The sequence below is a fragment of the Bos grunniens genome, chromosome 20, assembly GCF_055505025.1.
Source record: "Bos grunniens cultivar Pamir isolate PY7600 chromosome 20, Bosgru_T2T1.0, whole genome shotgun sequence".
Taxonomy (NCBI): domain Eukaryota; kingdom Metazoa; phylum Chordata; class Mammalia; order Artiodactyla; family Bovidae; genus Bos; species Bos grunniens.
Genome location: NC_141184.1, coordinates 13295843 through 13311903, shown reverse-complemented (window position 1 = coordinate 13311903; position 16061 = coordinate 13295843). Strand labels below are relative to the sequence as shown.

At 47.0% G+C, this 16061-nt stretch overlaps 1 protein-coding gene across 2 annotated transcripts in view; it reads right to left on the bottom strand.

Moving 5' to 3' along the window:
* The window catches only part of OTULINL (OTU deubiquitinase with linear linkage specificity like), a 29926-nt gene that overhangs the window by 4778 nt on the left and 9087 nt on the right, over positions 1-16061 (bottom strand). For both annotated transcript variants that reach the window (XM_086361246.1, XM_086361247.1), the window contains exons 2-5: positions 2746-2905; positions 2626-2657; positions 2435-2526; positions 1364-1513 (exon numbers count right to left, since the gene is read on the bottom strand). In XM_086361246.1, the coding sequence (XP_086217372.1) occupies positions 1364-1513; positions 2435-2526; positions 2626-2657; positions 2746-2905 (434 nt within the window). The remainder of the gene's footprint in view (positions 1-1363; positions 1514-2434; positions 2527-2625; positions 2658-2745; positions 2906-16061) is intronic.

The window sequence follows — 16061 nt, the reverse complement described above, 5'->3', positions numbered from 1 at the left end:
ATATGCATATACTTTATATTTCTTTGCTTCTCCATCCTTAAATGTGCATCTGTGGTTAGGCATATCGTTGTTGTCATTCAGTTGCTAAGTCACGTCTGACTCTTTGTGACCCCATGGACTGCAGCACACCAGGTTTCCCTGTCCTTCACTATCTCCTAGAGTTTGCTCACACTTATGTAATAGGCATATTACATTAAAAAATATTAAGGTTATTTATCAAGAATATATTGCCTGGCACTGTCATGAAAATGAAAAAAAAAAAAAAGGCACTGGCTGGGTGAAAATCTTTGCAAATGACATATCTGATAAAGCACTTGTATTCAGAATATATAAAGAACCCTCAAAACTCAATTTAAAAAATTGGGCAAAGGATTTGAACTAAGACTTCTCCAAGGAGGCAATGTGGGTGGCAAATTAGCACCTGAAAAGATGTTCAATATCACTACCAGTTAGAGGAATGCAAACCAAAAGCAGTGATACAAATGCATGCTTATTAGAATGGCTAAAAAGCAAACAAAAAATCTGAGAATGTAGCACAACTGGAACTCACATGTTATTGGTGGGAAGGCAAAATGGCAGAGACACTTAGGAAAAGACTTGGCAGGTTCTTACAAAGCTAAAGAAAAACCTATCATGTGACCCAGCAATCTCATTCCTAAGTATTTACCCAAAAGGAATGAAAACTTACATTCATACAAAATCCTGAATTGGAATATTTGTAACAGTTTTATTCATAACTGTTAAAAACTGGAAGCAATCCACATATCCTTCAACTTAAGCATGAATGGATAAACAAGATGTCTTCTATTCATATGAAGGAACACCACTCAACAATAAAAGCACTGAACTACAAATCCATGGAACAACACAGATGATCTGCAAATGCATTATGCTAAGTGAAAAGGGCAGATTCAAAAGTCTACACAATGGGGCATTCCATTTCTCTGACCTTCTGGAAAAGGCAAAACTAAAGGGACAGAAAACATTATCAGTGGATGCCTAGGGTGAGAGACGGATTGACCAAAAAAGGATATGAGGGCATCTTTGGGATGGAGCTTACACACTGTGCTTGTCAATGCTCAAATAGCCAGAGCAGAAAAGTGGATTAAGGGACCACTTTACTTAGGAAAGACAGACGCCCTTCTCAAGAAAAAATGCTGGCATTACAAACAAAATTGAGTACGACTATCTGAGATGATTTCTTTGCAAACTGGCATGAGAGACAGAGGATTGAGCTAAAGGACCTTCAATCCCCTGACACCTTGTGTACAATACAAACCACCCGCAGAAGACCCCGGACTCTGTGTTGCAGTTCCCATCAGCATGACTTTTGCCAAATTTCCAGCGTTAGGACCTAACATACCTTCACGATATCTTTTTCTTTCATCCAGGATGGGAAAGCGAGGCCCCGGCTGAAGATCTGAAACAGCACCGACCTCAGGGCATCGTAGTTGTCTCTCCTGACTTGTCGAACACATTTAATATGCCGCCGCCAAAACAGCTCCTCGTAAGCCTATTGGCACCAGAGGAAAAAGCCATTCTTAATTCCACTGGACAAGAGACTAAAGGAAGCTAATTCATGGCATCTTTAGCAAGGCGCTACTCCCAAATAAAGCGGACAACAGAAACAGAACCAGTATGGGTTATGGATGCGACCACGTGTAATTTTCAAGTGACCTGTGTGTGTACAGAGTCCATGGGACGCTATTTTAGTTGATAACTTCCTGGAAGCCCAGAGTCAGGAAATGTCATTGCGGGGAGAGGATGGCTACAACCTGACTGCAGTGAAAACTACTATATGTACTTTTAAGTCCATGCTAAAGAGTAATCGAAAAGTACTTCTTTTTCCTTTTTGACTTTTTTTGGTTTTTGCTAGTGACAAGGTTGGACAACACAGCTGGGGATATTTACCAAGACTGGTCTGATGGAAAGTTCTAAAAAAATCCTCAAAATATTTTATGTCAAGGTGCCTGATCCCTTCAAGGACAGAAGTCTCCAATGCATGTGCAGATTAAAAATATATCTTTATTTGGTTGCACCGGCTCTTAGTTGCAGCATGTGGGATCTTTAGTTTTGGCGTGTGGGAGCTAGTTCCCTGACCATGGATTGAACCCAGGCCTCCTGCACTGGGAGTCTTAGCCACTGGACCACCAGGGAAGCCCCTTGCAGATGTTTTAATAGCCCTGGCCAGGAGAGAGCTGAAAAGGGTACGATGCTCAAGTGTTCTGAAGTTACAGGCCTAATTTACCCAAGTCCTCGAAGGCCCCAGCGCTAAGTGAAAGGCCTGAAGGTGATGCCTAGCGGCTGTTTGGCTTTTAACGGCAGCCACAGTTGTTCCTGGCTCCATATTTGGTAAAGCACAGTGGAGTGCGAGTTTCCTGATTTTTACACACTAAGTCTCCATCCACCACGACCGGAATAAACAGACACACACCTTCCTCATCAGCTTGGCATGGGGTGTCTCTCCTTTCCACTCTCTTGCACAATAACTGAGTAAATCAACTTCCGCCTCCACGCTGAGGTTTCCTGAACCAAATTGAAAATACATGGTGGTGAATTTTCCCTTCCCTTTCCCTTCTGGAATCCTCTCTTAAAACAAGGAAACACAGGCATGAACATATTTACTTTTGAATCTTCTCTGCAGATATCCAATCCACCTAAAAGATAAATGGAAATAATAACATCAAAATTCTATTTTGAACAGCAAGGGTATTTTTGAAATTTAAAGATGACAGAGCCACATACCATTTCAGCCGGTGCCCTAAATGCATATGCAGCCTTCTGAAGTAGCTGAGGATGGCTGCCAGAAGTGAAACTGCCAAGGTCACCGACCCCTTCACCACTCTCCATGCGGTATCTAAGGCTTGGCTGGTGACTAGTGTCCAGGAGTGAACTTGGTCATTTCCTACAAAAAAGTAATAATAATACTGTAGCACACAGGGAACTATATTCAACAACCTGGAATAAACCATAATGGAAAAGAATATAGAAAAGTATGTATATATGTGTATAACTGACTCACTTTGCTGTACAGCAGAAATTAACACTGTAAATCAACTAGACTTCAATAAAAAAATAATCATGAAGTACAATTACACAAGCCTGCTTTATTTAAGGAGAAGAAAATACACTGGATAATTTTACCTGTAAAGAGTCATCATTGATTTAGATAGACATTTTTAGAGCATTTAAAAATTCAGTCTAAATATTGAATAATCAGTGTCATACATATCTTTGTCCTACATAATTCAAGAGGAATAGGGAACATAAAGAGCATGGGTTTCAGAATCCCTCAAAGCTGAATATAAAACCCATCTTCCCCTGCTTATTCAGCTGTGTGACGGTGGGATCCTTCACTTCTATGACCCTAGACTCCAATCCCAAAGAAAGGCAATGCCAAAGAATGCTCAAACTACTGCACAATTGCACTCATCTCACACGCTAGTAAAGTGATGCTTAAAATTCTGCAAGCCAGGCTTCAGTAATACATGAACCATGAACTTCAAGATGTTCAAGCTGGTTTTAGAAAAGGCAGAGGAACCAGAGGGCAAATTGCCAACATTTGCTAGATCATGGAAAAAGCAAGAGAGTTCCAGAAAAACATCTATTTCTGCTTTATTGACTATGCCAAAGCCTTTGACTGTGTGGATCACAACAAACTGTGGAAAATTCTGAGAGAGATGGGAATACCAGACCATCTGATCTGCCTCTTGAGAAATCTATATGCAGGTCAGGAAGCAACAGTTAGAACTGGACATGGAACAACAGACTGGTTCCAAGTAGGAAAAGGAGTACGTCAAGGCTGTATATTGTCACCCTGCTTATTTAACTTCTATGCAGAGTACATCATGAGAAACGCTGGGCTGGAGGAAGCACAAGGTGGAATCAAGATTGCCGGGAGAAATATCAATAACCTCAGATATGCAGATGACACCACCCTCACGGCAGAAAGTGAAGAGGAACTAAAAAGCCTCTTGATAAAGGTGAAAGAGGAGAGTGAAAAAGTTGGCTTAAAGCTCAACGTTCAGAAAATGAAGATCATGGCATCCGGTCCCATCACTTCATGGGAAATAGATGGGGAAACAGTGGAAACAGGGTCAGACTTTATTTTTGGGGGCTCCAAAATCACTGCAGATGGTGATTGCAGCCATGAAATTAAAAGACGCTTACTCCTTGGAAGCAAAGTTATGACCAACCTAGATAGCATATTCAAAAGCAGAGACATTACTTTGCCAACAAAGGTCCATCTAGTCAAGGCTATGGTTTTTCCAGTGGTCATGTATGGATGTGAGAGTTGGACTGTGAAGAAAGCTGAGTGCCGAAGAATTGATGCTTTTGAAATGTGGTGTTGGAGAAGACTCTTGAGAATCCCTTGGACTGCAAGGAGATCCAACCAGTCCATTCTAAATGAGATCAGTCCTGGGTGTTCTTTGGAAGGAATGATGCTAAAGCTGAAACTCCAATACTTTGGCCACCTCATGCGAAGAGTTGACTCATTGGAAAAGACTCTGATGCTGGGAGGGATTGGGGGCAGGAGGAGAAGGGGACAACAGAGGATGAGATAGCTGGATGGCATCACTGACTTGATGGACGTGATTTTGAGTGAACTCCGGGAGTTGGTGATGGACAGGGAGGCCTGGCGTGCTGCAATTCATGGGGTTGCAAAGAGTCGGATACGACTGAGTGACTGAACTGAACTGTCCTGACTATAAAATGAGAGTCAAAATACTGACCTCGCTGGACAACGAGGGAATGAAATTAGTTAAGAACCAGCCCAGTGCACCTCACCCTATGTAGAAGATCTGTTAAATCCAAGAATGATCAAGAGGGTCTGCTCAGCACCCAGCCCTAACCCTGGGGACCTCAGGCCATGCCACCCCGACCCTGCCTATGCTGATACTCCTCGGTCATGACGGGCCATGACACAGGGCATCACCTGAGCAAGGACAAGGCTCAGACTGCAGGCACGGAGAGAGACATCATTTCCAGAAAGGGGGCCACTTAGAAGAGATGTGCATGGACCTAGGTATGCAGCTTACAGGGTCCACTACGATTCCTCATGTGACCAGAGGGATAATTCATTGGCCGAGAGAGCTCAAACTGGGAACTTGCAATATTTTACTATCTGCAACATATTCCTAATTGTAATATGTTCGAAAATGTAAAATGCCGAAGTACAAATGAGGAAGAGAACTTTTGAACAGTCGCCAAATCTGCTGGGGTTCATTGTGAAGCAGTTCCCTCCCTTAGTAAAAAAAAAAAAAGTCCAATGATTAACTGGAGTCAAAGCCTCACAGATTTGGAATTTACAATTTTAATCATAAGCAATAAAGTTGATATGCATTCTCTAGAAGGAAATATATATACTCTCAATAAAGAAAGGATATATCACATACCCTTTAAGATGTTTCCCCCATGCTAACATCTTAAAAAACTATGGACAAGTACATTTTCAAGAGCAGGTGCGTATCTGTTCAGAACAATTGATTAGCTGCTAATTATATATTTACTCTTGCCTAGACATTTATGAAAAATTTTAATGAATTGTTTCAAAATGTAAGCTGTAATGCATTTGCACCTATAAGGTAAGATTTTTACTAAAAAGTCTATGGTATTCCTCTGAAAGGATGTGTAACATCACAGTAAAAAGGCAGATCATCGTATGTGCACATAGTCACTGACTGGTTGATGAGCATTTGGATTGTTTCTGCATTTTTCACTCTTACAAACATTCCCCTCCACCAGTCCTGTGGACTCATGGTGTCTTTCAGGATAATTTCTAGAAGAGGGAACTCTGGGTCCAGATATGTACACACTTTCAGCTGTGACAGATGTTGCCAGAATGCCTCCTGAAGCAAACCGTCAGTTACCACTCCCACCACACGGATGAGCCTCAGTTTCCCTAAAGCCCAGGACTGGTGATGCTTTTCTCACGGTAACACAGTCACCTTTCTTCTTCCATGAGGAGCCTTTTAGAGCAGTGGTCCCCAACCCTTTTGACACCAGGTTTCATGGAGGAATTTGTTTCCACAGACTAGGGAGGGGGAATGGTTTGGGGATGATTCAAGCACATTTACTGTGCACTGTATTTCTGTTGTTACGTCAGCTCCACCTCAGATCCTCAGGCATTAAACCCTGGAGGTTGGGAACCCCTACAGAGCATCTGCCTACATCCCACTGGGTTGTCCTGGTTTTCTGTGGACATGGAGTGCTTGCAGGCCCTGGCCGGGGCCTCCATTGGGCACGGCTCTCATTGGTCACAGACTCCAACCAACATTCTTAAAAGGTACTGCCCTGCCCCTTGGGGCATTTGAGACCCCTGAAATGGGGGTTTCTCCTGAGCCTGAGCCCTCTCAGAAGCTGCCAGGGCCACCATGGGGACCCACCGCAGACTATGGTCTCCTCACATCCACATCTGCACCCACATGCATGGACTTCCCTAGCCTCCTGCCCTAATCCTCAAAATTAAACTCGGCCTCCAAACTTGGAGAAAGGACGATCTGATCAACTTATCAGAAAAAATCATGTGAGGGCTAAACAGTCCCTTCTCGGGAAAAATGGGAACAGCAGCCTAAAGTCCTTGTATTCACTCGGCCCAGGGCACCCACAGGTGTCAGTCAATAACTCAGACAAAGGAGGGCCAGGGAGTGGACCGTGGGCGCTGCTGTGGGTACCAGCAGGACTTGAGCCTGCAGTTCAGAGACGACTGGAGGTGTTCATGCAACTTCATATGCAAACATTATCAGGAGTGTGGCTTCTCAGTGAAAGGAGAGGAGACACAATGTTTTATCAGGAAAAAGTATGATTTTTAATTAAATTATTTAAAAGAGCTATAATTTGAGCTTTGTGTCGGACTCTGTGGCAAGTGTTTTATACGAATTGTCTCATTTGCTCCTGCCCTGGTCCTGTCATACATGGGGTGGGGGACTCCATGCCCCCAAGTGTCTGTTCCTTAACCCCGGTGGGCAGGGCAGGATCCCCCAGTGCCAGGATGCAGGGAGCGCTGTTACCATTACCCTGGTAACACGGAGCCCTCTCTTGGAGCTGCTGGATGATTGAAGGAAATACTGAGGTCGCGGTCAGGGGCACAGGAAGTACCCAGCCCATGTTCATTATTATTTTAACACCTGAGGACACTTCGAGGGAGAGAAAGATTAAATAACCCGCAAAGCTGGAGTCCAACCCCGGGCAAGGTCATGCTGGATGCCATATCACTCCCCTACTTGCCTCTGAAGGACAGAGCTGAGTGGACCCTTAATCAGCTCTGCTACAGCAAGTGGAAAATAGACTCTTTAAAAAGAAAATAATAAAAAAATTATCCTGTAACAGGATTACAACTCCAAATGACAGACACAGAGGAGAACAACACAAGTGAGGCGCTGAGCAGAAGACTATCATGATCACAGCTTTGATGATCTCGTGAGTCAGATCTCATTTCCCCAAAATCAGCTGAGAGGGGATAAGATCTTCCCTGTCAGACTCTGCCTGGGATCCCCCTGGGCCAGCCAGCCAGACGGAAGTCAGCACCCGCCCGCCCCACTTCCCCTCCACTACCCGGCACCCTCCCGAACGAGCTAGCCTTCGGGGGGAGCCCCCTGGGCTAACAGGAAAAGAAGTTCCACCATCAGGGAGTCAGTCTTTCAACATAATCAACAGAGGAGGGAGAACGAGGGTCAGAAACAAGGGGAACTGGGGGGTGGGGGGTGGTTCTGGCAGTGAAGAAAAGTGCTACAGGGAATTATGGATTTGATCCTTTTTAAGGCTCATCAAGAAATAAAAATGAGATTTCTTTTTAACACTTTTGGGCTGGACCACCTGGGTGGTGGCTGAAAATGAGGCAATATATAAAGCACAGAACATTTCTGTGATGTGGGAAAGTGGGTGAACTAGGTCTCACACACTCCCCACAACCCCATCCCCAGCATTACCATCTGCAGAGACCCCACTTCTCCCACCACCACCACCACACACACACACACACACACATATGCCCGAAAGGAATACCCAGGGAGCTGCAATCTCCTTGGGTGATGATACCAGAGCCTCCTGCAGCCCAGAGTGTGTCCATCTTGACACTAGCATCCCACCTGTGACCGACGAGACCACTGACTACGACTGAAAAAATGAAAAGCTCCTGGATTTTTTTTGTGTGGTAAAATTCTACTTAGAATTTTTTCTTTCCATTCGCTAAAATGTACCAAAACTGAAATAATTCAAACAGGAAACCAAAAAGAAAAAAAACAAACCTGAAAACAAAACTTAAAAAGACACAGAAGAGCCGGAAACTTGAGTGATGACACTGATAGCACTTTTGCCCTGAGGTTCAGGCTTACTCTCCTGGAGACCCCAGGGTCTGGCTGGCCTCCTGGCTGTGGTGGTGCTGGGGCTGAGCCGGCCCTCCAGTCCTCCACCCCGTCCACTCCCCCCAGGTCACCCCAGGGCGTCACTCCCCCCACCCTCAGCTCCTCTGCCCCGCCGGGCCCGGCCCACTGACATGCTCCTGAAGCAGAGGCAGCAGATCAAGGGCTACAGAGCGGGCCTGGGGGCTGGGAGGTGGAAGCTAGGCCTGAGCTACAAGACAGAAAAGGCAGTTTAATTTAGATGTTTGGGACAGATCACATGGTAAGATCACCTTGTTAAAAACTTCTAAGTCCTGCCTTACAGCCAACCTAACTCTGCTCCTTGGATGGCATTATTATTAACTCAATGGACACGAATCTGAGCAAACTCCAGGAGACAGTGAAGGGCAGGGAAGCCTGGTGTTGCAGTCCACAAGGGAGCAAAGAGTCAGACAACGACTGAGCGACCGAACAACAGCAGCCCTTGGAACTCTGCTCAATGTGATGTGGCAGCCTGGATGGGAAGAGAGTTCAGGGGAGAACGGATACTTGTTTATGTATGGCTGAGTCCCTTCGCTATTCACTCGAAACTATCACGACATTGTTAATTGGCTATACTCCGTCCATTTAACCCAGAAAGCCGGGAGGAACCAAAGAACCTCTTGATGAAAGTGAAAGAGGAGAGTGGAAAAAGCTGGCTTAAAACTCAATATTCAGAAAACAAAGATCATGGCACCCAGTCCCATCACTTCATGGCAAATAGATGTGGGAAAAAAGGAAACAGTGGCAGATTTTATTTTCTTGGGCTCCAAAATCACTGAAGATGGTGACTACAGCCATAAAATTAAAAAACACTTGCTCCTTGGAAGAAGAGCTATGACAAACCTAGACAGTGTATTAAAAAGCAGAGACATTACTTTGCTGACAAAGGTCCATCTAGTCAAAGCTATGGTTTTTCCAGTAGTCATGTATGGATGTGAGAGTTGAACCATAAAGAAAGCTGAGCACTGAAGAATTGTTGCTTTTGAACTGTGGTGTTAGAGAAGACTCTTGAGAGTTCCTTGGACTGCAAGGAGATCCAACCAGTCCATCGTAAAGGAAATAAGTCCTGAACATTCATTGGAAGGACTGATGTTGAAGCTGAAGCTCCAATCCTTTGGCCACCTGATGTGAAGAATGGACTCACTAGAAAAGACCCTGATGCTGGGAAAGATTGAGGGCAGGAGGAGAAGGGGATGACAGAGGATGAGATGATTGGATGGCATCACCGACTCGATGGACATGAATTTGAGTACGTTCCGGGAGTTGGTGATGGACAGGGAGGCCTGGCGTGCTGCTGTCCATTTGGGTTGCAAAGAGTTGGACACGACTGAGCGACTGAACTGAACTGATACCCCAATAAAAATAATTTTTAAAAGCCCTGAAACTTCAAGGTCAAAAATACTTTTAAACTTAAAAAATAACAACAGCTATTTCTATCAGCTTCAAGGCCATATTCTGGTTAATTAGCAGGAGATTGGCCAAGAGAGACTGATAGATTAGGAAGCAACCAGGGAGAGGGGGTAGGAAAGGCCCCCCGCCCCAGGACATCCCTGCAGGCTCTCTGTAGCAGGGCGGGTGGAGGGGTGAGGGTGCTGTAGAGAGGAGTCAACTGAGGCCACGTGGTTCAGTGGACAGGGAGGGGCCCCAGAAGTCCCCCTCTCCTGCCCCTCATCCCTTGCTTATTCTACTTCCCACCCTGGGCTGGGAGCTGGACTGGCAGGCAGTGAAGTGAAAAGACACAGTCTCTGGCTCCAGGGAGTTCAGGGTCCAGTGGCACGATGCTCTGCTGCTGGGAAAGGTTACTTGTCAGTTTGTCTAGGCCCCCAGCTTATACATCCTGGTGTCAGGTCCCCACCAGGACTCAGAATAACAGAGTCCTCATGCTGTCTGCCCTGGTGGGTCGCCTCTCTCAGAGCTAAGTTCTGAGACATAAAGCAAAATGTGGTTTGTTTGTCCAAAGGAATAAATGAAGCTATGTGGAAACAGAATGATAAACACACAGAACAAATCTTGTTAGGTCATCAAGGTTTCTGAATAGTCTGGAGCCCTAGAAGACTGCTGGAGATGTTCAGAACGTCAGCACAGCGGGGTGACAGCCTGGGTTTGTAACAACCAGCACGGCCTCAGGCTCATGCAAAACCACAGGTTATTTGGTTGTTTCTGTGTCAGTTATGGGGGAAGATAGAACAAATATCCTCTTCACAAATCTTGGAAATGGTGAGGTCCAAAGACTTTCTACACTTTTGGATTTCAGGCATTAATCCTGCTTAAGAAACAAGTCTTCCACTTAGTAAAGTTCTATAACCAACGACGACAAGATCAGTATCACTGAGGAAGAGAACCACCAAAGCGCAAGCTTTTTATCTTGAAAGTCGTGACCAATAAGTCACAGGACTGTAGCCCTGTGAGACAACTGACTTCATGCTAGGTGCACAGTCCATATCCCACAGGACTTCGCACGTCTACCCCAGGCTCCTTCCTGCCAACCCAGAGTTCAACAAATGCAGCAGGAAACGCTCCTTGCCAATACCAAGAGGACTGTTCAGTTCAGTCGCTCAGTTGTGTCCAACTCTTTGCGACCCCATGAATTGCAGCACGCCAGGCCTCCCTGTCCATCATCAACTCCCGGAGTTCACCCAAACTCATGTCCATCGAGTCAGTGATGCCATCCAGCCATCTCATCCTCTGTCATCCCCTTCTCCTCCTGCCCCCAATCCCTCCCAGCATCAGAGTCTTTTCCAATGAGTCAACTCTTTGCATGAGGTGGCCAAAGTATTGGAGTTTCAGCTTCAGCATCAGTCCTTCCAATGAATATTCAGGACTGATCTCCTTTAGAATGGACTGGAGGGACTCTCAAGAGTCCTCCAAAACCACAGTTTAAAAGCATCAATTTTTCAGTGCTCAGCTTTCTTCACAGTCCAACTCGCACATCCATACATGACCACTGGAAAAACCATAGCCTTGACTAGATGGACCTTTGTTGGCAAAGTAATGTCTCTGCTTTTGAAAATGCTATCTAGGTTGGTCATAACTTTCCTTACAAGGAGTAAGCATCTTTTAATTTCATGGCTGCAATCACCATCTGCGGTGATTTTGGAGCCCCCCAAAATAAAATCTGACATAACACCGTTTCCACTGTTTCCCCATCTATTTCCCATGAAGTGATGGGACCAGATGCCATGATCTTAGTTTTCTGAATGTTGAGCTTTAAGCCAACTTTTCCACCCTTCTCTTTCACTTTGATCAAGAGGCTTTTTAGTTCCTCACTTTCTGTCATCTGCATATCTGAGGTTCTTGATATTTCTCCCGGCAATCTTGATTCCAGCTTGTGCTTCTTTCAGCCCAGGGTTTCTCATGATGTGCTCTGCATATAAGTTAAATGAGCAAGGTGACAATATACCACATTTTTAATAACATCATAGCTCAGTATCTTTATGTACTGGGCACATCATTAGGCGTATTCAATGCCAACTATCACTTGAATGTTCTAACCTTCTGGAGGCGGCTTAAAACCCACTCAACTACAAAAACACAGAAGCAGTAGGTGGGCTAGGCTCCAGGGATCCCAGAACTCTAGTTTCGGCACCCCACCAGGCTGGCGCCCTCGCCCGGCCCCGGTGGAGACAGCAGGCTGGCAGAATAAGCCTAGGACCCAGTCTTTATTCTGTCATTTTCTAGCTGCAGAACCTCAGATGAGTCATCCCCAAGAGTCTCCCCAACAGTGGAGACCAACAGTGATGCGGGAGGGTGGTAATGAGACACAAGAAGCCCCGAGTGGGCTCACAGCACACAGGCCGTGAGTCTGTGTAAGCTGTCGGCTGAGCCCCTCCACGTGGTCACCGTCAGTGTCTCCATGCCTCTAGGGGTGGGACTCACCCTCGCTGATGGGAGCCTGTTTCCTCTTCTGGGGTGTTTCTCCAACGCTCAGATGTGTCACTATTCTACAACCACAGATGACGTTGCTCTGTAGGCCGGGTACCAATGCCACGACGGTGAACGAGAAAGACTGGATGTTCCTCCATCCATTCACACCTGGATAGACCGTCCTTGTGTGTCTGCAGCACGACCAAGGCCGTGCAGAGGACACTGCTCGGGGTAACACAGGGACCTGACCCAGACCCGAGCTGGGGGAGGCTCCCCTGAGGACGTGAGGCGGGGCTGGGACCCAGAGCCTGGATGGGAAATTGAGGGGGGCCAGCAAGGCTGCATCCCCTGGGGAGACACTGATGCTGAAGAGCAAGGAAAGCCCCCCACCGGGTTGGAAGCAAGAGGCTGGCGTGACCAGACCTGTCACCACCACGCGCGTCATCACTGCCTGGGGTCACGAGGAACACGTCCAAGTCCCCTTCCACATGACAGCCTCTCAGATTAGTGACCATTTCACAGGGACACAGGATGTTCTGGGCTGGAGGGGCTGGAATTCTACTTGTTCTCCGAGGCCCGAGTCACACCACCCCCTCGGCAGGACAAATCCCTCCCCTGGTACTCCCCGACCCCACCCCCCGCCAATGCCGTCCACACGGCAGGCGGGTTCCAGTTCAGTGTATTCATGACTGTGTCCCCTACAGGCCAGAAAGCCCCTCTGAGGTGACAGCTGAGCCTTAATTCCCTGTGGACCTGGCCACTGGTGCACACGTGCGCTCCATCTTTGAAGCCCGGAGAAAGCAAGCAGAAGCATGAACTTGAACCCACATGTTCTGACTCAAGGTCAGTGCCCCTTGAATTAACTACACAACCGCCTTCCCTGAGTACGTCTCTTCCAAGAATTCAAAACAGTTAACAAGCACAAACTCTAAAGGCAGCTGTGGTTCCCACAGTGCCTTTTCCTCTTCTGGCTCAGACAGTTCTCCCCATGAGGCCTCACTTGACATGGTTTGGTGTGGGTTGGCAGGGCGGGGGGAGGCCTCTTCATCATCCCTGTGACCCTTCTGGGGACCCACCCCAACTTAAAGTGTGACCATGGGCTGGAACACACTGTCCTGGGTGTGACACAAGCAGGGGAGCCATCAACCACGTGACCACTGCTTCGCTCTCCAGCGGAGTCAGCAAGCTTTCCGTGCAGGGCTGGAGAGGGAAGATTCCAGGCACTGCCGGCCATCTGGCCTCCGTCCCACCCGCTCACGTCGGCCCCTGGAAGAGTGGAAGCAGCCATCGGACAATACACAGCAGGGCGGTGTCCCAAGAAAACTTTCTTAGGGATGCTGAAATCTGAATTTCATGTAAGTTTCACATGTCAGGAAAAAGGATTCCTTTTTTGATTATTTCCCCCCTATTAAAAAAAAAAATGTAAAGAGCTTTTATAGGTTGCAAGCCACAGAAAAACTGAGTGACCCATGAGCTGTGGTTGACCAGACTCAGTCTCAATGATCCATTCGCATTAATGCAGCCTGTGGTCTGGTACTGGCCTCCACCCCTCTCCCCTTGCTCTTTCTTGAAGGCGGGAGACTATCTGACAGCAGGTGTTCAGACTCTCCGCTCAGCTCAACCCACTACTGCCTGCCTGCAGAGAGAGGCCTGGGGGGAGGCCGGCTCTCTGGGGGGGAGGCCTGACCTCTGAGGGGTGAGCACACCCACACACCGCCCGCAAACCCACCTGGCCACACCACCTAAGACATAAGATTTTACTACCCAGCTGACGTTAAAAAAAAACAAAAACAAACAACCCTGACTCCCATGTCCACCTTTTGGTAAGTTCACAGGGCAAGCTCTTCGAGCCCCAGGAGCTGGCATGCATCCCCGAAAAACTTCACATCACGGGACTCGGCTCACTGCTTCCACCCGCCACGGCTTCTGCGGTGCTCTGTCCCCCTCTCAACTCTTAGACCTTTAAAGATCAAGCTTGTCGTCCACATCCCAACACAGATCATTCATGAACACATGACCCAGGGAGAAATAAAAGGACACTCTGAGACGAGCCACTTTCACCCTGCAATGATTTTTCCATTCCTCAGAATCATCTGGCCTCTGTCACTAATGAGTACTAATCTTTCTAATTGGCTTCCCTTCTCCAACACCATTTTCCAGTCTGAAGTTGGTGGTGTGTGTTTTTTGATTTTTTTTTTCACAATGGATGTGTCATTTTTAAAAAATCTTTTGGGCTTTTCTTAGTTGTTGAAAAGACCCACATTCTGGCAGCCAGTGGGGTCAGCTAGAGAGGCCTCTAAACAAGTGAGAAGGCAATGAGGCATCGCTTATTGCACCATCCCAGCCAGAAGCCTCCGAGAGCTGGCTCTCCTGGAACCAGGAACTGGCCTCACCACGTGACCCCAAGCACCACCGGAACCGACTGAGAAGTTGGGCTGGGCCCGTGAGTGACAGGAGCCCAGGGTGGGGGCCTCCCTGTCCTCCCCCTCTTGTCTCTCAAGGACCTTCTACCCTAACATGGTCTCTCAGATCTGCTCTCCTAAAAAGAAAGCAGAGGCATCAAAACAAACCCATCAAACATTATAGAACATCGTTCTCAAAGTCTGCCGACAAAGGTCCATGTAGTCAAAGCTATGGTTTTTCCAGCAGTCATGTATGGATGCGAGAGTGGGACCATAAAGAAGGCTGAGTGCCAAAGAATTGATGCTTTTGAACTGTGGGGTTGGAGAAGACTCTTGAGAGTCCCCTGGACTGCAAGGAGATCCAACCAGTCAACCCTAAAGGAAATCAACCCTGAATACTCATTGGAAGGACTAATGCTGTAGCTCCAATACTTTGGTCACGTGATGCAAAGAGCCAACTTATTGGAAAAGACCCTGATGCTAGGAAAAATAGAAGGCAGGAGGAGAGGGGATGGCAGGGTATAAGATGCTTGGATGGGATCACTGATTCAATGGACATGAGTTTGAGCAAGCTCCAGGAGCTGGTGAAGGACAGGGGAGGCTGGCGTGCTGCAGTCCATGCGGTCACCAAGAGTTGGACACGACTTTGCAAATGAACAACACAAAGTCTATTGACCAGCAACATCCTTATCACCTGGGCATTCAGAAATACAATGGTCGGGCCCCATGGAGGCAGAATCTGTGATCTACAATAGTCCCAGTAAATCACGTGTTCACCGAAGCCTCAGAGGTGCTGCCATGGAGCAGGGAATCACACTGGCCCTGGCCCTACCTGTGGAGACTCTGATTTACTGGCTGGGGTCCCAGCGCCTTTTTTTTTTTTTAATTCCCAGATGGTTCCAATGCATCATTGGTGCTGAGAAACACTGCTTTGTGGTCAGGGCTTCCTCCATTCTTGCCTATTTCTGTTAGCTCAATATATCACCACCTGCCAGTTAATCTCCAAAATTACCCTTAGGGGAAACTGCACAGATAAAAAAGTCTCCCTGGTCATGTCATCCAACAAGTTTAAGAGCCCCCCGTGCTTTGTACCTCTTTCCCTCTGGCCAAGGCAAGGAGCTACTTTTATCAGTCAGTGGCTGTTTTTCCAAGGCTGGGAGCTACGCCAACCGAAAAAGGAATTTTGCTGTAATTAATATTAAAGGAGCCCAACTGTATATTAATGTATATTAATGACCAACTGTATATTAATAACCTCCAGGGAGGGTGACCCACTCCTTCTGGCTTGCCCGGGACCTCCTCAGTTTCAGCACTGAGAGTTCCTCATCCAAGGACACCCACGGTCCCAGGGAAGCCGGGGTGGATGCTCTCCCAACCTCCGGGCCCGCCGGGTCTGACCCTGATTCCTCCCTGT